The sequence below is a fragment of the Manacus candei genome, unplaced genomic scaffold (assembly GCF_025592945.1).
Source record: "Manacus candei isolate 608988 ecotype Guabito, Panama unplaced genomic scaffold, ASM2559294v1 h1tg000094l, whole genome shotgun sequence".
Lineage (NCBI taxonomy): Eukaryota > Metazoa > Chordata > Aves > Passeriformes > Pipridae > Manacus > Manacus candei.
In genome coordinates, this window is record NW_026138142.1 from 786826 (window position 1) to 808640 (window position 21815).

At 40.0% G+C, this 21815-nt stretch overlaps 1 protein-coding gene across 10 annotated transcripts in view; it reads left to right on the plus strand.

Moving 5' to 3' along the window:
• The window catches only part of KMT2C (lysine methyltransferase 2C), a 191381-nt gene that overhangs the window by 40058 nt on the left and 129508 nt on the right, over positions 1-21815 (plus strand). For all 10 annotated transcript variants that reach the window (XM_051768259.1, XM_051768260.1, XM_051768261.1 and 7 more), the window contains one exon: positions 8611-8699. In XM_051768259.1, coding sequence (XP_051624219.1) covers positions 8611-8699 — 89 coding nt within the window. The remainder of the gene's footprint in view (positions 1-8610; positions 8700-21815) is intronic.

Consider the following 21815-nt stretch of genomic DNA (forward strand, 5'->3'; position numbering starts at 1 on the left):
ACGGTGTTCCTGTGGTAAGACTCTGTCAAACTACAAAGTTCCAAAAGGAAATCTTGGAAAATGACTCTTAATTAATGGTGCTAAAATTACAAAAATCTGTTCCCAGAGACCAAAACTTCCACCAAGTTCCAAGTACTTGGCAGCTGTTTCTCATACGTGATGACTCAGATCTGCTGAATTTTATGTACAGGATCTTGAAATCACCAGCCATGAGAATTACAGCCCTTACCATTGTATTTCCACCTTTATTCAGAAGAGGAGTAGCAGGCAAATCCTGCAATGTATGAAAGAACAAGGAGCTGGATGATTCTTAAAAAAGACATGAGCTTGGTGCTCTTGTGGGTAAAAAATTCTGGGCACCATGGCTGTCACAAGATTGGAGAAGTTAAAACTTGCCATAGTCGTCGTCATGGAGAAACAAATCTTGTGTTCAGATCTCAGTGGATGCTTACACTACCCATCAGGAAAAAGCAGTGTTTGATGCAGTAGCGTATTTTAATGCAATTTTATTTATTTAGAGGACAGAGGAGTGTGGTTGGTGCAGGTGCACATGTGAAACTCTTGCAAAGGTTAGAAATTTGTGGGTTTGACAATGCCCGTGGTCTCTCAACTGTTCATGTTGCCATTTCATGCTCTTTGCCTGTCGAAAGAGAACACAGGAAAACATTCAGTGGACTTGCTAAACATTATTTAGCAAATTTACCAAACACAAACTGTTGTCTGAAGGAATCATAAGAGTAGAGCCATTACCAAGTCTGGAGCCAGGTAGAACTCACTGGAGTTGGAAACATGCAGGTGGCTGTACTTATAGCTCTTGGTGTCTAATTTGGTTCCAGAAAAGGTTTTAAAAAATATTGCTGCAATTTTAGTTTGTTGTTTTGCATCATTTTGTTAGTGAGTATGGCCAGGTGCATTGGTAACAAGTGTATAAAAGATGTAGTTTGTGCAAAACTGCAGATATATAATGTGTTGGAAGGTCGTAAATACATCCAATTTTTTTTTTCTTTCTGAAATATGTATAATCATTAAGGTTTGTATGTAAAGTGTGTTGTGTTACAGAATAAAATTATACAGTCTACCTATCAGTGGGAAGGTGGTTCTTGAGAAAGAAGAACATGTAGCAGTTTTTGATGCTGTACATTGCTGGGTTAATGTGACAGATAGTTGACTGAAAGTAATTTTCACTTACAGAATTTATAGATGTCTAAAAAGGCAGTTTGAAAAGTAAAAAAAGAAAGCTTGAAAGATTGAAAGTGTTTTATATGATTTCTCTCCCTGTTATTTGAACTGTTTCCAAATCTGAACAGTTCATACAAGTAGATCAAGCAACCTGGCTTCATACTTTTAACATCAAACTCAGATTTTCTCATGTAGTGGAATCATAAGAAGGTGTGCAGAAGTACATTGCAGTGTAGTAACCCTATTGTCAATGTTCCATTCCAGAACTGGCTGTAGCAGAGCTGTAACTTTGTGGGCATTTTATGGGCTCATGTGAAAAATGCATTATTTTATGTACCTACAACTGTTAATGAACAGTTAACAATCAATGATACTGAATCTACCTGGTTTGATCCTTGGCTACTGTGACCCTCTGTCTCTCTTCCCAGCCCACTGAGGATATTCCCAAAGGAGTAACAAGTTAGGAAGAAGATTTCATGGTCTCGTTAGTAAGGCTCTGTTTCAGCTATGATAGTCTTCATCTGCTTTATCTTTTAAAAGAGCAGTTCCAGACTCAAACTGAACAACTATGAATAACTTGAGGGAAGAGCAGACAAAATGCTGCAGACGGTTGCTTTGGCCAGACCAGCCTCATCACCCAACAGAGTGTAGCTTCAGGCTCTTGGATCCGGTGGCCTTCTGCAAAATTGAGTTGAGATTAAGGTTTTCCAACAGTGAGATGACATTCCTGTTACAGTAATTATGCCTCTTTGATTTGGGTAGACAGTCCTGATGAGTGCCTGCAGGCAGGACATCCTATTTGCCTTTTCTCAGTCTCCCATGGAAAATAATTTTGCTCAAATATGGGCCTGAGAACCCCCACAGTACAGCCATTATGCAAGGACAGTTGAAGTTGGAAATACAGATAAACCAAACTTCACATTTACTTCAGAGTACTGATTCATTTGGCATTTAAGTTGTTACAACTGTGCAATGCAGATTCATTTTGACACTTCTCTCCCAACCTCTCAGGGCAGCCTTGTTTCTTGAAGAGCTCTACATTTATCAGTGGGTTTCCTTTGTGTTTGCTTACTTTTTGTCAATAGTGAGTGCACTGTAGAATGACAGCAAAGATGCATTTATGACGTTCAGTACAAATAGTCTTTAAAAGACTCCTATTTGCATTTGTTTGGGCAGTGTAGGAAATCTTTGACAAATCTCCCTTTCTCAGGGGAGCACTGGGAAAGTTTAGCTGAGAATTGTCCAGCAGAGGTAGGTTCTTTTTGTGTTTTTTCTCAGACATCCCTGATCTCAAAGGCTATAATATTTTTTTGAGGTGTTTATTGCTCTCAGAGGTAACTGTATAAAATATAGATGTGAAAAAAGTTTGAGCTGTGAAGATGTTACAGCCTGGGTGAATGAGTAACCTTGAGTGAATGAATAATGTCTTTTAGGTCGTTACTGGTTAGAGGAGGTGTAAGATGGGAAGTTGCAGTGTTTTGGTTTTAAACATAAGCTGGATCACTTCTTTGATGTAGTCTTTTTTTAAAAGATTATTATGCTTTATAAATTAGAAGTATTAAGAAGCACAGTTTTTCTTTGATTGTACCAGGAGACTAACAGGCAATATCGAATATAGTTTTGAGATCTTTTACTAATGAAACTGAAGGTTGAGCAAGTCCTATGAGATTCTAATTAAAATCTGATTCAGTAGATGCTAAACAAAAAAGCTTTCCTACAGTCTTTCACTTCTCTCTGTTACTAAAAGTTCAATTTGTTGTCACCTTTCACTTGTGATGTTTCTGCTGCACATCTTTCCCATACATCAGGATCCCTCAGCCTGTAATTAATATACACATATCTAATATAAAAAGTAAATAGGAAGAAACTACATTGCATTCTTCTTTTACCACATACAAAAGAAAATATTGTGGAGGGTGAGGCAAGTGCAGAAGATATTTTCACCTGGTACTGATTGGTCAATTAAAAAATCTTGTAAAGAATCTTTTAAATCAGAATAAGTTTGAAGCTGGAGTCAGTATTGAAGCTGGAGTTTCCTGTCTTAGGCTTGTTAGTTTTTAGAGTTATTGAAGTTAATTCTCGCTAGCTGGCATCTGCCTTGCTTCCAGAGCACCTTGTTCTTCATTTTATCCAGACTTGGATGTAGAATTTCCACAACTCTTAGAAGTAATAAAGACTAAAGTACTGTACAGAGAGGGGAAAAAGAACCTTTCCTTTATAGGTATGTTCTTGAATTAATTCTTGCTTGCTGTGGTTCCCTTCACAAGGGGCTATTAGCTGAACCTTAGGTATTTTAGCTTCTGCTTAAGCACAGTTAAACTTTTACAGCTGCACTTACCACTTATGGTTCAGTAGTAGTGGGAGCTTGTGCTTTTGCACACCTGTTAAAAAGATTCCTGAAAAGAGAGTAACAGCTTTCACTTGTGAAAGGGCCTGTGAACATTAATTCGTTACCAGCCGTGCTGATGGCAGCACTAATTGAACCTTTTTATAAATCATTCCTGTACCATCTTCCAGTGTAAGGCTGTGGACAGATGTTCATTTAACAAGACATCTGTGCTGGTTTAGGATGTTACTGTATCCCAGATGTTACACTGCTTTTTAAGGTTATTGGCCCTGTTTTATATATTTAGTACCATCATTTTGCTCCATGGTTTGCAAAGCGTCGGAAGGGAGGTGGTTTTTCCCCTGACTGACGTAGAGCTTTCAACATGTGGGAAAAAGGGGAAGACTCTGAAGTGGCTCATATGTACCTGTTTGCATAAGCCTGGAACAAAATGCACTGGGTTAGCAAGGTAGTTTTGATGGATGGTCTGAACAGTCACATGATTTTGTTGGTAGCAACTTAGGGAGGACTTGCAGAAACCGGTGTCTGGCAATAACTTCTGGATAATCATAAACCAGCAGCCTGGCATCTGAGGATGGTAGCTTTGTCTGTCATTTCATGTGGTTCCAGGAAATGTTGGCCCATGGCCTTATTCCTGATCACTTTGTGGAAAGAATGAGTAAAATCCAAGATGTACTTTTGACCTACATTGTACTCGTCCAGTTATGGTGCTATTGATATGACCTTTAAAAAAAACCAAACTGAAACACCAAAAAAACACCCCAACTATGCAGAGAAGAGAAGAAAAGAAGCAGTATCTGATTGCTGTCAGATGAGTAAGATACTTTTCCATTTTCTCCTGGCATTGTGCATCCGTGCTGCTCTCTGTGCACTCAGCAGAAGCCGCTCAGAGGCCTGGTGATCTCCCAGTGTTAGTGAAGTCATCAGGGCTTTCAGAGAGCCTCAGCAGGGCTTTCCCCCTGTGCAGAGGGAGTACCCAATGCTCTGCTGAGCCCTGCAAAAGGTTTTTCTGGGCTTTTTCTTTCTCCTCTGGGCTAAATTTAATTAGTTGCTTACCCAGAGAAGAAATTACGAGATTTTTGTTTACTATGGTATATTTAAAGATGGAGATTAATGAAAGGCATGAGCTAAAAAAGCTAATTGATAAAAATTTAGGAGTAGGTCACAAAGGATTTTGATAAATGACTCTGTTTTATGGAAATATGAGTCAAATTACTGTAGACAGTAATTATATTTAACTGGAGTCCTATATTAATAAAAAAGTGTAGTTTCGTCTTTGTTGTTGACTTTATTCCATGAAACGCTGAATGTGCCTTAAACACTTCAAGAAGTTGTATTTCTCTCAGTGGATCTGTTCTTTTAAACAGAAATAGATGTGCTTTTGTTTTTTCCTTCTAAACTGAACTCTGTTGTAGGAAAAAGGCAGGCGAGGAAGCCATCGCAGAGCCCTTGGCAGCGGTTCAGCCGCGTACCAAGCTCACTGCCTGCCCACTGACTAATATTTATTGTTTTCTGGTGGAGTCCTTATGGGTCAGGCCCTGCCTGTACATTTTGTTCTGGGTTTGTGAGCCCTAGGAAACGTGGCTCATCTGTGTTTAATACTTCTACCATGGCGAGCTGATGGGGTTTCTGCAGCGTTAGTGTAAAAGAGTGTTATAATTACTCCCCTCCCCAGTAAGAAATTTTGAGATTGAACTTCAAGATCTAGAGCAGAATTGAGGTTATGATGTTCGATATAGCACTTATGGTTGAGTACTGTCTGGCTTTCTGTGAGTGAAGGGGAATAGTCACGGGCTGTTGGTCTGTAATAAGGCAGCAAAAACTGGCCCAGCCCTGTCTTGCCCCCACAGCCTTTTCACATCCTCCTTCAGAAGGATGCACTGGAGAAGAAGTAGTCAAGTCCCAGGCAAAGAACAGAGCACAGGTTGCTTTTCCTACTGTATTTAAGGGGGAGTAGAATGAGTAAGTAGAAAAATAAGAAATTAACAGAGTTTGTCAGTAGAAAAATGTAGTGTTATGCAAACCAGCCAAAAGCTTTGTGTATAAAACTATTAAATAAAATGTATAAACTTAATGCAAATCACATGAAACAGTCCATTCTTATTACAAATGCTGATTACAACCATTAGGTATGGTATATGGCCTTCTTAAACAGCATTTGCTGTGGAAACATTAAATTATAGTTGTCAGTACAGTGTATATTTCACTGTTTTCTGACTTGAATTATTTTTTTCTCTAAGCCAAACATAAATTTGTAGGCTATAAAATCTCTTCTGATGATTGGGAAATAAATGTAACTAGCAAAAATAAGTTAATGATGTAATCTGCCATCTTTTCACCGTTTCTTCAATTTTATTTAAAACCTACACAGCATTATGAAGGCTTTTTGTAGAATATTTGGGGGAGGGGAATGGCAAGAAAACACCAGACATGGTTATATCTTTCGCTGAAGGAAGCAATTATATTTAATTAATTGAAACATCTGATTTTCCTTGGTGTTAAATAGGTTGCTAAAATATGGTAGGGAGTTCAAGGAGTGAATACTGCTCCTGTTAAAATGTTTTAAAAAGTCTTTGTGAGGTGCTTCGGTGTTTAATAGAAAATCTAAAACTACATGTAAATTATTAAATAAACATAAACAATCATCATCTTCAACTATCCAGCAAGTTTCACCTGCAGGGTTGTGTTGAGGAATACTGAAAAGGGGTACTTTTGAAGAAAGCAGAATTATCATTTAATGTTTGTGATGATTTCAAAGGAATCCTTGTTTAGTACGGACTTGTAACTTTGCATTGCAGTCGGATAGTTGGTAGAAGAATAATTGGGATAGGATTTAGAAATAATCCCTGTTCTTAGCTGGTTGTGTTCTGTAAAGCTTTTGAGCATTCCTGCAGCAAGAGAAGTGATTTCACTTACCTGCATTCCCATCCTTTTGCTTGGTGCTGGATGATGTGCTGGGATGATGTGAAGAACTGAAAGTAATTTAATACCTATAAGCTTTTTTTTTTTTTTACTAACTGCATTGTTTTTGTGTTAGAAAGATGTCTCCTTTCTTGCTGTATCTCTCTCTTGCTGGATGAGCCTGTTTTATCCAGTGGGTATGATGTTCCATTTGTTCTACTCCCTACTCTTTGTTAGGGATGGGAATCCCTCTGTGTGACCATCTCAAATGCTGCTGCAAGAAACATTTGTGTCCTTCCCACTTCCAAAACGTGTGTCCACACCACAGCCAGCTCAGTGGTCACTGTGCTCCTGGATGGGTTGATGTGGTGTCTGAAGGGAAGAGTATAAGACAGTTTCTTCTGCTGGCTGTGCAGTTTATTCTGGTTTAAATATTTGTGAAACGTGGGTTTTAAGATACTACAGTTGGAAGCTTGTAAAGTGGCAAATAACTGAAGGGAATGCTGGATTCTGTATCATCTAAGGCAACTATTTCTTATTTTGTGTGTTATGGATATGTTGTCAGTGCTTATGGATAAGCAGGCAAAGGGAAAGATAACCTTGTAATCCCTTGGGTTCCCACTGTGCTCAAATTTTTCAGCATTATTCTGAACAAATTTTATAGGGATGCCAAGAAAAGTCCTTCTGTCCTTCATCTCTTCTTGCTTTCTTCTTCCCCCCAGCTCCTTTGTAAATTGAGTGGAGTTTTTTTCAGGCTTTGTTTTGAGCCTCATTTTAATTCTTCTTCTCCTGCTTTGCAGAGGCAAAAATGGTTCCAACACAATTTGAAGGGATCGTCTTGTTAGGTAGTCCTAGACAGTCAGTCCTCTTCTAGCAGGAGAGCAACCTGTGTAGGCTCCAAAGATGGTTCCAGTTCTGTCCAGTTCTTTGATCCAAGAGAACCAAAGGCATTGCACGATAAGAGTTCATTTTGTAGCTGATTTAGCAGATCTAGTTCTGCGGAAGTAGTTTGGGTAGACCCAAGTGCTATAACAGACTGTACAAAAAAAGGAAATGCTGGTTTTGGAATGATTTAATCGCTTCAAAAAAACCCAACAAGCCAACAACCAAAACCTTTTTTCCCCGATGTAGAACTAAACCCAAACCTTTCAGAGTCCTCTGTGAAAGAGGAAGTGGAGTGGTTTTGTTTGGGGGGGAGCAGGCGGGGTGCCCGTGCGCTGCCCTGCCTGGCATCCCGATTCAAGGCATGTTGGTTGGGTGAATGGTTGCCTGGGAGCTCTGGGACATTGGAACTGCTGAGATGCCCCAAACTGCTCAAAATTTGTGTACTTGGAATCAGAAGCTCCCAGGGTCCCCCAGGCTTTCCGTCAGCATGCCAGGCGGGTTGCCAAGTAGCCTGAAAATTTGGGAGGCGAGGTGCCAAGCTCTTGGCTCCCTTTCAAATGGGCTGCTGAACAGCTGGGAATCTGGATGCCTGGGCTTCTGAACAGCCCACCATGATAGTCGCTGAAGAACCAGGCAGGGAAAAAAGGCTGGAATTTTGTAGCATAAACCTGTCTGCTTTCCATCAGACCTCAGCTGAAATTGAAACAAATCTGCCAGGTATTTTAGGTTTGACAGGCCGTCCTCACGTGATGACTTTTTTAATGTGATGACATCCAGTCATCTCTCATAACATTTTACTTTACGTGTCAAAATATTTGTTTCACTGCAAATAATAAATGTTTCAATTTCATTGCCTTAGCATCATTATTATTCTATAGAAATTTCATCCAAGGATGCTCTGGATGGATCCATCTCTATTTTGTAGTAACTACTGGCCAGACTTTGGGTAGTGTTATCTCTCCTCTTAGGTTGAGCAAACAGGGTTCCTTGTGTCTTAAAATCTGTCTGTTTTAATCTATTGTTTGATCAGTAAAAGTTCATTATTTTATTTTTCTTCTGAGAATAATCAGAGAAACATAAAGGGCAAACTGCTGATTCAAGTGTACCTTCCTGAGGACATTACCTAGAACAGGAAAAAAGGGAAGGAAACTTCTGATTTGTACGAGACTGAAATCATGGGTTAGCTTAAACGTTACATAATTTAGTGCTGACATTTATCCCTCAAAAAGAAAGTATTTAAATCCTAATTTTAAAAATGCTTTCAGTCTAAAAAGAGTTTTTCCTTCTTATGTTTGCAGGCCTCGGAGTAGAGGAAAAACTGCAGTGGAGGATGAAGACAGTATGGATGGTTTGGAGGCAGCAGAAACAGAAAATACTGTGGAAACAGGTACTGAGAGTATAGTGCTGATGCTGTCTGGGTACTGCTTCTCTCTCAGAAATGCATTTCATTAGGCAGGACTTTGGTAGACAAGAAATATTTCTTTAATTTTGTAGTACAAGATGTACATTTGGGCAGATATAAAAGTAAAAAACCTACATTATTTAAACCTATGTTAATTTCATGTTATTTGAACCTATTGTTTTTAAATAGTTTAATGGGAATGCCTTTTTACTGTAGATGTGTAGAGGTTCTTTTTCTGCTTTTACAAGGCTGCATCTAACAAAAATAAAAGCTTTGAAGTGATGGCTGCTGCTTGTGGAATACCTGCCAAAATACACTGTTGCTTATTGACCTGTATCTTCAGATAACTACAGCAGATTATATACCAAAGGGATAACCAGGATAACCGAATGTTAATTCTTGCTACTGCTGCTTAGGAAACAGGATAAATCTCTGTTCTTGCTTTTGTAAATATTTGTTGTGGTGGTACCCAGATGCTTTGGTTACCAGAGGGAGCTCATTGTACTGGACTGAGTACTGTTGAAATAGTTTGTGATTTCTGTTCTGGCAGTTCAGGAGCCTAAAGAGACAAGCAGATGAGCCAACACACGAGATAAAGACCATGGTGAAGAACTGTCATCTCTTTGCCAGGCACATATCTGTAGCCATTTACCTGTTTTTAACCAGGGACAAGCTGCTGTTTGACAGAAAGAAACCTTAAACAGGCATTGACACATAAGGGTTTATAAAGTTAATTAGATGGCCTTATATGTGTAATGAGAAAAGTGGAAGGAGGCACAGAGACACGAACAGCAGACACTGGTGGTCAGGGCAGCAGTGGCGTGGAGATGCCACCTGAGTTGAGGGAGTTGTCTGGTCCTCTCAGAGCTGCTAAGTGAAGGAGGTAGAGTTGTGGAGTCCTTCAAGAGGAAGACAAGAATCTGTGCTTAGTGTAGATTTATAGAGAGAAGAAGTAGAGGACCTCAAAAGAGCCATCTTTGCAACAACTTTTATGTATGGGCCGTGCAGGAACGTGGCTGCAGTGGTGACAGCTGGAGAGGAGAAGGCTGAACTCCCCAAGTGGATGGAGGATGAGCTTTGACTGTATCTGCTGGTCTCTTGCTTCCTACTTACTCGATGGTGAATGATGCTGAGAAATCTTTGTACTTGTGACTCGAGGCTTTGGGGAGTGTCCTGAGTGTTAAGTCACAACTTGTGTTGAGTTTGTGTTGTGAATGGTATGTGGAGGGAGTCTGGATTAAAGCTTAATACAAGGATGTTTCATTGTTTTATTCTGTCCATTGTTTTTCTGCCCCTGCTGATAAACTGTTGGTGGTACTGAACTTGGATGGTCTTTTGCAGCTTCTACAAGTAGGTTAATAACATTAAAGTTAATAAAGTTCAAAGTGAAAAAGTTGGTGCAGGTGTTGGTGCAGGTGTTTGTGTATAGAAAAACAGTGCCCTATATTCCATTTACGGCTTCCTATCCCTATGTGTTAGAAACAGTCTTACTAAAATCAACCAAGGGGACAGAAAGTGTTATTGTAAGTGATAAGTTTTGTAAATTTAAAAAAAAAGAAGAAAACCAACCAAAAAGAAATACAAGCTTAACAACTGGTAACTACTGTGTAGGGAATTCAGTGATAGCTGTATTTTTTTGGCTTTTGTCATTATTAACAAGGTTCCTCAACAGAGATCTGAGAGCATTTCTTGCTTCAGAGGAGAGAGGGACACAGATAATTATCTTTTAGGCTCCAAGACTGCATATAGATAAGTCTCTCCATTATCTTCCATCAAAATCAACCTGGCTGTCACAGAGGGCTGGTGCTCATTCTAAAGGTCCAGGCAGTAGTGGAGCACTGTGCTGGAAATCCCAGTGGACAAAGACTCCTCTGGATCTGCTGCTGGAAGAAGTGATGCACCACCCCTTCAGTGCTGAGCTCAGGATGGATTTGCAGACTGTACTCCTAACTGAAAATATGCCACATAAAACCACATAGGTCTGAAATCACATTTTTACAGGGGAACTGAAATAGACTTGAAAGAGCATTATCATGTTGAGCAATTTGATAGAGACGGAATCGCAATTATGTTATTTTAAAAGTTGAACATCATGTGACTTGCTAGAGCTTTAATCATATTATTTGAAAAGACTGCTGCCTCTAAAACTTATTCTAAGCACTTACCTGTGTTAGTAAAAAAATGTGGGAGAAGGAGTAATCCCAGTTTGTTGCTCTGTGTGAAACTGTTTTAATTAAATTACAGTGTATTTGTGTACTAGTTTATTGATTTCTGCTTTGACTAAAAAGGTATTTTATTTTGTTTTTTTGCAAATAGTGGACTTGCCAACAGTTTTCTTCAGTAGTTGGCAAACCAAAACAGAACATAGTAATATTACAAAACTCAAAATGAGATTGAACATCCTGATGTGTGACATAGTTTGAGTCTCTGTGTTTCTTGCTTCTTTTCCATTATTTGGTTCATATGCTGAGAATAATCAGGAATTCTTTTACTGTGTGAGATTTTTATTTCTTGTTTGTTTGGGTTTTTGAGCTTGTTTCTGTTTTATTTATGGAGTTTAGCATTACTGGTGCCCTTTTGTGAATTAAGTTTCATAAAATGTGAATGTTGTATTCAGTATAATGAGCTCTGCTTTTTGGGGAGGGAGCAATGCAGGAGGAATGAGAACTCTCCTCACAGGAAGAGAAAAATGAGATGCCCCATATAATCCCACTTAAAGAAGTATTTTCTAGCTGTCAGGTCTTTTATGGGGAAAAAAGCAGAGGGTGTGCAAGTACCAAAAATTATTTTCATTTGTGATGTTGACGCAAATGTTTATTAAAAAAAAAAAAGGCAAAAATTCTTCTTGAAGGGGCTCTTTTGCAATGCTGAGGCACAGCTATTTTAATTGCAGTTCGGGAAACAAGTTGCTGCCCTTCCCAAAATTCTGTAATCTCACATGTAAAACGAGGCAGAATTGGAAGCAAAGCAGGGTAAGGCGTGTGCTGCTCTGATCATTTCAGTATGGCTGGTTATCCCTGCCAACCGCCGGGATTCCTGAGCCCTGGCTGTCTTCTGCCAACTACCAGGTTCACTTTGGTATAGAGGAATTCTTAAGGATGGAAAGAGAGCAGGGATTTGGAATTGGAAAAAGGAAATTTTGGAATTTGGAAGAAAGATCTGTTTGGAACTAAGTAAACTTTTTCTTGAAAAAATGGTGCTGACAACTGCTTCTAGTGAATCAATAGATTTCAGCTTCTTGTAAATGTCAGGACAGACTCCTCTCCTTCACCCACCAGCCCTGTCTCTCTTGCTGATCCCTGGGCTCCTCCCTTAGTGACTGTTTTGCTTTTCAGCTTCTTGTTGGTCTTTCCAGCTGTCTCTTCCTTCATTTTTCTTCACTGTGGTTCCCCGGGTGATATTACATTGATATTTCTCTGTCCAGCTGGTGTTGTTACATATCCTTTCCATCATTTTAGCACCCACAGCATCATAGCATAGTTAAGGATGGCTAGGACCTCTGGAGATCATCTGGCCCACCCCCTGCTCAAGCAGGGTCACCTAGAGCTGGCTGTCCAGGACTATGTCCAGACAGCTTTTGGGTATCTCCAAGGAATGAGAGTCCACAACCTGCCTGAACAATCTGTGTAAGTGCTCAAGCACCTTCACAGTAAAAAAGTGTTTCCTGATGTTCAGAGGGAACCTCCTTTGTTTCACTTGGTGTCCATTGCCTCTGGTCCTGTCAAGACCCTCCAGCCATCACCACCTTCCACCTGTCTAGTTATCAGTAAAACACTGTAGAACAGTTTCCTGGGGAATAATATGTTCTCCTCTAGATCTTCTTGTGTTGTTCCTCTCCGTAAGAGTAGTTTTCTTCTGATGGGTGAGTCTCTAATGGCCAAAAAAATACCAACCAGAAAATTGTGGAAAACGTGTGGCTTTGTGCACACACTTATAGGCAAATATAGAACTGCTAATCTAAAGAAAGAAAGAATACTAAATACCTCATGATATGCTTTCTGTAGGTTTGGTGCCCCTTCTGCTATTAATGAAGACTTGGCTTCTGCTCCTTTCCCCCATCTTCTGTTAGTTTCAGCAAGTTTCTGTACTTGGTATTTTCTTGGCTCTGCATTTCAAGTTCAAACTAAATTCTGTGTGTTAATTATTTGATTATTCAATTTTTCTCCTTTGAGAACACTTGTGAAATATCTCAACTCATCCTAGAGTCTGCAGTTCTTCCCATCTTTGTGTCACATAAAAATGTTGGGATTCAGATATTGATCTTGGAGAAATGCGATAAGACAAGTTTCTATGAACTGCTGAGTGTCTTGGGAAATTAATAGTAAATCCATCAGGTCTTCTGTTTACTATCCATTCCATGTCAAACAGTTCTTACAGCACTACTTTCTGTGAGACCCTCACCTCCTCATGATGTTAGGAACTTCAGAATTGATAACAGATAGAGCAGCCTGGATGATTTTATCAACCAGTATGTCCTTGCCTGCATTATTGTCGTTGGTAACGTTATTACCAGACCCAGTGATGTTGCCTGACCAGTTGATTTCTTGTTGGACTTCACATTAAATTCCTGAGGATGTGCCTTCCTCCAACCAGCCTCATTTGTCTCTGGGCAAAGCACAGAAGAACCAGAAACAAACACTTCTCAGTGATGGAAAGTTATTCATGTAGGAGCTGCCAAGGAATTTTGAACTAATTCAGAATCTCATCAGCTTTGAAGCAGCCTGAAAAGCACTTTTATAAAGAGAAAAAATCTTGCCATATCCTACTTATTAGAGGAAATACAGACATTCTTTGCAATGACATGAACGATACTGAGTAGAGCCTCTCATTAAGACAAAGTAAAACACACCTGAGAGCAAGTCCTGGTTTGGGTTAATCAATGGCAAAAGCTCTCAGCCACGTGTTAACACCAAAGTTGTTTTAAAATCCACTTTGTGCTTTTCAGGCAGATACTGAGGCCTCATCACTTACTACTCATCCCTTCTAAAATTAATGAAAGGAAAAATTAACACCACTGAGGACTTGCTTGCAGATTAAATTTGTCCATAAATATTTGCAGCAAATATGTGCTTAGAAATGTATTTAAATATGTTTTGAGGCAATTAATATTCTATGTACTTATTAGAAAAGGAGTAGTTTATTCTTTCTAATGCTGCTGACTCCTACCTGTCCAGCCACTGGAAAAATTAGCAGAACTGAAGCATGTTGTTGTAATTATTGTAAGCATCTTATTATTTTTGCATTATATTCTGGTAATTTGTTTGTAATGAGGAAAGCAAACACAAAAGGAAGTTATTTGATATTTGCCTTTAAATCATTACAGGCTGACTCAATAATACTATTTATCATCATGCAAGCTTAAAATGGGCCATTTAGAAAAATCTGATTTTTTTACCTTCTGACTGATATCTCTGTCTCAGGTGTTTTGAGAGCTGGTGGAATCTGTTATTTCCAGATCAATTCTACCTTCGCTGGGTTTTTCATCGTGGAGGTTATTTCTGAAAGGCAACTTCTTTTTTTGCTTGTTTATTCGATGCTGGTTTTGCAGTTTTGGTATCAAACTGTGCTTTGTTAAACGTAACCAACAGGTTTTGGAAATTTTCAAAGACTTTGAATATTCCACTTTTCCATTACCTCAAATCTTAACCCTGCTGCTGTGTCATTAGTGACATGATGGGAGAGTTGGTGTTGACATTACCAGTCAAATATATTGAAAGAGTAGCATGCATTTCCTGATTGGAAAAAGGGCTGTTCTGTGTATGTTGTAGTTCACGGAATCACAGAATGGTTTGGGTTGGAGGGGATCTCAAAGATCATCTTGTTCCAACCCCCCTGCCATGAGCAGGGACACCTTCCTTGTTCTATGGACACGTCTTAATTTTTAGTGATGCTGTGTTGAGGCTGACTCTTCAGTGTGGTAGAAGAAATAATTAGAGAAATTCACTGCTGACGAGTTAAAATCATATATAAACCAGGCTGGTGTTGGAGTCCCAGAAGCATCAACCCTGCTAACCCTTTTCTAGGTCAGGTACAAAGGGGAAGAAAATAGTGAGTAAAATAAACTTATTTAGGGTAATAAAAGAGGTGCCCACCTGCAAGGCACTGGAGAGTGACCACAGAAAATGAAATGACTCCTAAATTCAGTAGTAGTGCCTGTAAAAGAACATGCAGGGGAGAATCACCATCCTAATTTTGTATAAACAAAAATCACTCTCAAATAGCTATTGCTACCTGAGCAAGTGGTGCTTTAGTTCTGAGAATTGCAGAGCTTTTAGAAGTCAAAGAAGGAAACAAATTCTAAGAATTACTGGCACAGGGATAAGCAGAATAGAGCATCAGTGACGGTTTGGGGTTTTTTTTTTTCTTTTTTACTGTTGCTTTATAAATCTTTGGCATCACTGCATGCTAAATGCCATGTGCAGTTCTGCTTTCTCTTCTCCAAGTGGATGAGCTGTAATTGGGAAAGTACAGGAAAGGCCAACGAGTACGACAAGAAGAAAGTAAGAGCTTCTGTGAGGGGATCAGTTGAGGTAAAAGCCTTCAACCTGAAGTGATTTCACTGAGGAGGAATTTAATAGGGTCCCACAAAATGATGAGTGGTACGGAGAAAATGAACAGGGCACGGTGATTCATTGTTGTGCAACACAAAAATCAGGGGACATCCAGGTCGTGTTCAGAAAGCACAAGGGCCAGGTGCATTTGCACTTGGCATCTACTGCAATTATAGAATTCAGTGCTACTGGATGCTTTGGGCATGAACAACTTGACATGGGTTTGAAAAAGAGCTGAACAAACCAGTGGAAAAATAATTGGATGAGTGCTGTTGAATACCACTCCTAGCTTGGGAAGCTTCTCAGTCATGGATCATTGGGAGCTGGTTACCCATAATATGGTGTCATGTTTTTAGAGTGAATAAAATTGCTGTTTAAATGGTCTTACATTGAAAATCTTATTGCACAAAGTTATTTTCTGTATAAAATATATTTAACAAAAAGAATAACTGCAAACTTTCTTCTTATCTCCATATAACATCTGTTGCAGTAAGTAACACATGGAATGGTTTGGGTTGGAAGGGACCTTAAAGATCATTTGGGTCCAACCTACCCACCATGGACAGGGACACCTTCCACTAGACCAGATCACTCAAATCCCCCTCCAGCCTGGCCTTGAACACTTCCAGGGATGTGGCATCCACAGCTTCTCTGGGAAACCTGTGCCAGTGCCTCACTACCTTCACAGTGAAGAATTTCTTCCTAATATTTAATTTAAACCTACCCTCTTTCACTTTGAAGCCATTACTCCTGCAATGTCCTTCAGAAAGGTAAAAAAAAATAGATAAGTAGTGGTTTTAGAAGAAACACATGCAGCACTAGCAAAAACCCCCCCAAAAACCACTTCTGATGTGGTTGTACGTTTCACTGTTTACTGTTGTGAATAAAATATTACAGTGTTCACCTAAGATGAAAGAAATGTGCCTCTGTCCATGTAGAAGTGGCTCTTGCATGTGGTTATTACTGTCACACTTAAACTCTGATTTGCTTTTTCCCCCGCTGTCTCCCATGATGGTTTTCAGCAGGCAAGAGTATGTGGCTGCAAGCTCAGTGCAGCCCAAGTAATGGTGACAACCATTAACAGCCATCACCCTCTGTGGGGCCTTCAGTAGTCTTCAAATTGTGCTGGGGAGGTTTAGATTAGATATTAGAAAAAATTTTTTCACTGAAAGGGTTGTAAAGTGCTGGAACAACCTGCTCAGAGAAGCGGTGGAGGCTCCATCCCTGGAAGTGTTCAGAGAACTTGTGGATGTGGCATTTGAGGACATGGTTTAACGGTGAGCACGGTGGTACTGGGTTGATGGTTGGACTTGATGGTCTTAAAGGTCGTTTCCAACCTTAACAGTTCTGTGTTTCTATAACATGCCTTGGTTTGGCTCCCTGTCATCCCAAAGGGTTGCAGGTGATCTGCAGTTATCTGCAGTTTGTCTGTTTGTCCCAGCTGCTAAAACTTCCACATATGAAGTTGTTGTATGTCAAAGATTCCTGCACCCGAGTGATCGCTGCATGTGCCAGTTTGACTTCCCCAGACCCTGGCAGGAAGAGTGGTGTTTCTATCAAACTGTGTCCAGAACAGTAACAGAATTATGAATGATGACTAGTGCAAACTTGTTTTGTTCCTAAATTGGGTTACTGAGTGAAACTTGGTAATTACAGTAATGGATAATGGCGTACCCAGCTTTCAGCTAAGTGCCTGGGTTGAGATTAATACAGTTTAATAGTTGAAATAAATATTAATAATGATAATGATAATGATGATAAAAAGGAGATAGAGAGAGAGAGAGAGAGGAATAAAACTCAAGACAAACAAATGATGCTCAACACAGTTTCTCAGCACCCACTGACCAATGTCCAACCTGTCCCTGAGCAGCCATCGGCAGCTCCTGCCCAACTGTCCCCAGGCTTCCAGTATCTAAAGGGGGCCTACAAGAGTAATGGATAGTGACTTTATACAACAGCATGTAGTACACTGGACAAGGGGGAATGGATTCAAACTAAGAGGGAGTAGGTTTAGATTGGATATTAGAAGGAAATTCTTTTCTGTCAGGGTATTGGGGTATTGAAACAGGTTGTCCAGAGAAGTTGTGGATGCCCCATCCCTGGAAGTGTTCAAGGCCAGGTTGGATGGAGCTCTGAGCAACCTGGTCTAGTGCAAGGTGTCCATGGCTGGGGGATTGAAACTGGATGATCTTTAAGGTTGCCTTCAACCCAAACCATTCTGTGATTCTGTGATATACTGAGTGTGATGGTCTATGGTATGGAACATCCCTCTGGCCAGTTGGAGTCAGCAGTCTTGGCCATGTCCCTCCCGTCTCCTTGTGCACCTTCTCACTGGCAGAGCACGTGGAACTGAAGTGTCCTTGATTTAGAGTAAGCACTACTTAGCAACAACTAAAACATCGGTGTGTTACCAACATTTTTCTCATCCTAAATCCAAAACACAGCCGTGTACCACATACTAAGAAGAAAATTAACTCTGTCCCAGCCCAAACCAGGACAGATAGGCATTTTAAACTGACAGTTTGCATTCCCTTGTTAAGATTTCTTTTCATATTGTTGCTACATTGACCTGGTCTTTCACCTGTCAAAACTTCTAGGACTAGAGTGTTGTGGTGGTGTTTGTAGTTCTGTAGATCCCTGCAAAGCTGTGTAAAGTACCCTGTCCCATTGCCTGTTTTCTGACACAGCACTACCCCTTCCCTGCACAGAAGTGGCTGTTGCATCTGCTGGTTAAAAGCTTGTTACTCCCTCTTGCAGAGCATCTCAGTAAGCAGTAGTTTGAGACCCCTGGAACGTCCCTGCTGTGTTTGGTGATGCTGGTATTTTCCAGCCTTCCATACTTTCTGTTCTTGTGAAAGTTTTGGAAGCTCGTGACATTTGGTTCGCTGTCTGCCAGATCAGCAGTAAGTCTGACAGTAAAGCCCCAGCCAGTAAAGTGGTTTAACAGTCAACCTGCTGCATCTAAACAGCAGTAGAATATTAATTTTATGTTTATGACAGCTCTTTGGTTTTTCTTTTTCAGCGTCACTATATACTGACAATTATAAGATTTTAAAGAATTTTTTTTGTGGTAGAACTCCTACAGTATTTTCAGGTTTTGACTTGACAGGTAGTTTTCGACTATTTAAAAGAAAAATTTTTGGATATACTGGTGTCTTTTCATTGCCTGATTGTCATGGCTGAGCCCACATATTTATCTCCTTATCTTATTGCAGCTTTACCCAAGTAGCTTGCAGAATAGGGTCTTGTGATTACTAGAAAACAGAAAAGGATTGTTTATGACAAAAGAACATTTTTAGATATTTAGTCAATGTTTCTTCATCACATTCCCAAAGGAATACTGTAAATTTTATCAATCCCAGTGAGTTCCCTGCATATCTGTCCCCTGTCAATGGGGGGAATTTAATTTTTTTCCCCTACTATTTCATATCTCCATCCTTGGAGATGCTCAGAAACCATCTGGTCATACTCCTGGGCCGCTGGGTCTGGTGGCCCTGCTTGAGCAGGGCCTTGGACAAGGTGACCTCTGGGCTGCCTTCCAACCTCAACCATGCTGTGATTCTGTGAGTATTACCCAAGCTGTAAAGCATGTGGAAGTCTCAACCCTTTTGATGACTCATGTGGATAGGAACTTTACTCCTTGTAGCATTGGGAGATTTCTTTTAAACTTAATAAGAAAAGAAGGCTTTTCTGTCCTCACTAGCCAGGTGGGGAAGAACTATGGATGTCATTGTCTTCAAATAATAAAAAATTTTTAAATGTAAATTTTTCTAGTATTTTCCTAATGTTTTAGAATAGTGACATTAAAAAAAGAATTTAGAGACATTTTGGAATTGTGGAATTAGCTTTTTTAAATCTCAGTCCCCTCCTTAACTCATTATGCATGGGCAAGACCTCCATTGTGCCAGAAACAATCATGAAGATTCAAAATAAAGCCTTACATATGAATCAGCAAATGAGCTTCATATTTATTAATCATTCATGGTTCCTTCACTCCCAGTGGCTTCAAAGTAGGTTGCCATAACCAAATATGATGAGTGTTCATTAAATATATTGTGCCACCTGCTTCCAAGAACATCTCTGAGGTGTGTCTGAGATGTCCCTTTGCCATGCCAGTGCTGGACTCCCATATCCTAAGAGCTTGACTCATGAAATGCATTACTGCTGTTCTTCCTTAAAACTTCCACAAAGTTGAAGTCTGGCACACACAACTAACACACACACTGTTTTCATCATGCTACTTAGTAAGCACCAAGTTTTCAGTCTTCCCATCGCATATTGAGGCACAGTTTGGTTTATTGCAGAGACAGCAGTTGGGATGTTGTTTGTCTCATTTAGTATAATTTGGGTCCCTCCTTCTCTAGAGAAGCAAACAGCAGGGGTAAGAGCTCCATAAGGATGTAAACTCAGATAGTTGTCATGTGTAGTGAAACAATTTGTGTCTTCTCACACAGTCCAGGGTTCTTGAGGGAGTCCCGTGAACTTCGCCTTCCCGGTGTGGTGGGTGCCCACTAATGGTAATGAGATGAAAGCTGGCAAAGAGTAAATGGCTGAAAGTTCCTGCAGGCACACAGTAGAGCAAAGTCCCTTTTGCGAAGTTTAACTGGGTTAAAGAAAGTCTCCAAGATGGATCAGAGCAAGGCCACAGTTTCCGGTGGTCTTCCTGGAGCTCCTCAGGCGTGGCTGTCCCGGGCTGTGTTGTGGGTTTTGTTTCTAGTGCTTTGGCGTCTGTCTGTCTTCCAAGTGTTTATGTTGTGCTCTCTGCATTGAGGTTGTATTTAGAAATTTGGGGGTTACTGGCACAAAATGATCCTTCAGATCCAACCTAGTTGGAAACGCACTGCAGGCTGTTATGAATGGCTCCGCTGGATGCTGCCGGTTTCAGGAATCCTCATCCAGGAATGATTGCAGGGATGTTTGTTCAGATGTGCCAAAAACTAAGGGGTGTGGGGTTTGGGTTTGTTTTGTTTTGTTTTCTGTACAGAGCCATTTACTATTACAAAGGGTGTGTTCCCAACAGGATATTTATTTAGCATCAAATGATCATCCAGCATTTTGTTCTTCAGGATAGGTTGGTGGAAGGGATTTGACATGAGCCATTTGGCTTTCAAACAGGTAGTCATTTTTGGATGTTTCAGATGTCCAAAACCATTTCAGATGTATGTTACTGAGTAGCTTAACTGAAATAGGTGAAACAATTTCAGTTCACAGCAGCTCAAGTAAGTACCTGGCACACCCAATCATGACCAGGAATTTTGTTTTCTTTTTTTCTTAGTTTTATGTTTCTCTTCAGTATGGTTTAGAGAACTTCATTGAGGGTTTTAAATGTTATACATTGTCTTCCTAAATGTGTTCATTCTAGGTTAAAGAGTAATTTTACTTCAATCTCTGTACATCAAACAAGGCAGATTTACCCTTCTCCATGTGCTGTAGTGGGCACATGATCTCAATATTGCAGACCAAGCTGTGCAGCTTTATGTTCTGAGAATTTTTCTCTCTTTTATTGTTTTTATGTATAAGATTAAAGCTTGTAGGAGGTTTTTGTGCATGCCCACCCATGTCACAGATTCTCCTAACCATCCATTTCTCCACTTGAGTCATTTATCCTTTGCAATATTTGATTATATTTTGACATGTTGTGTATTAATTTGTTTAAAAATATGACTGTATCTTCTGCTTAAGTCTTCTAAATTATCTGCTACTTTACTCTAACTGAACTTGGTTGCAAGAACTGTATGCATTGGCCTCCTAGCTCAAACCTGTGTTCACTGGAGGCTTTAGGGGGTGTGTGACTCAGGTGCAGGTCCTTCCTCTAGTGCTGCTGTGGGACAGATGTAGCAGCCATGGACACAGGCAGGATGAGTCACTTGTGTCTTAAGCTGGATATGCCAAAGCTCATCTGCCAGAGTCCTATATAATTTTTATGTTATTTAGGTTTCAAAATAAGCTATGCAGAAGTGCAGAAACACCAAATGTTGTTGCTCTGCAGCCTTGACCCTTGTTACTGTGCATTCTGGTGCACTTGGAGCAGCACGTTGCCATGTCCTTCTGGCAAACCCCTGACTCACTTTGTGCAAAAGAGGAAAGTGAATGGGAAGAGGATTTAAAGTTGCACAGACGGTGGCAACTTGGTGTTACATGTTTCAGAGCATAAACAAACTTTCTAGGCAAATAGTAGCACTGTCGGCTGTAGATGTGTATATAAGTTCCTGTCTGACAAATAAGCTAAATTAAAAGGATGATGAAAAAATTGGTTATATTCCTTCAGATCAGAAGGAAGTTTGAGCTGGCATAAACCATATCCTTCCTTCCTTTACCTCTTCAATGCTGTGCCAGCACCGTTAGTGTAACCAGGAGTGAACTTTGTCAGGGAATTGATCAAAGTTAAAGCTAATGTGGGAGAAAAAAAGGTTTGTTATATCCCAGATTAGCGTGCTCACTGTGGTGTTTGCTCAGGGCTGACAGAGCAGGTGCACGAGAGGAAATGTGGGGAGAGTGGGAATGTCTAAAACCCCAACCTCATATAAAAAGGTTGTCATTGAGCAACTCT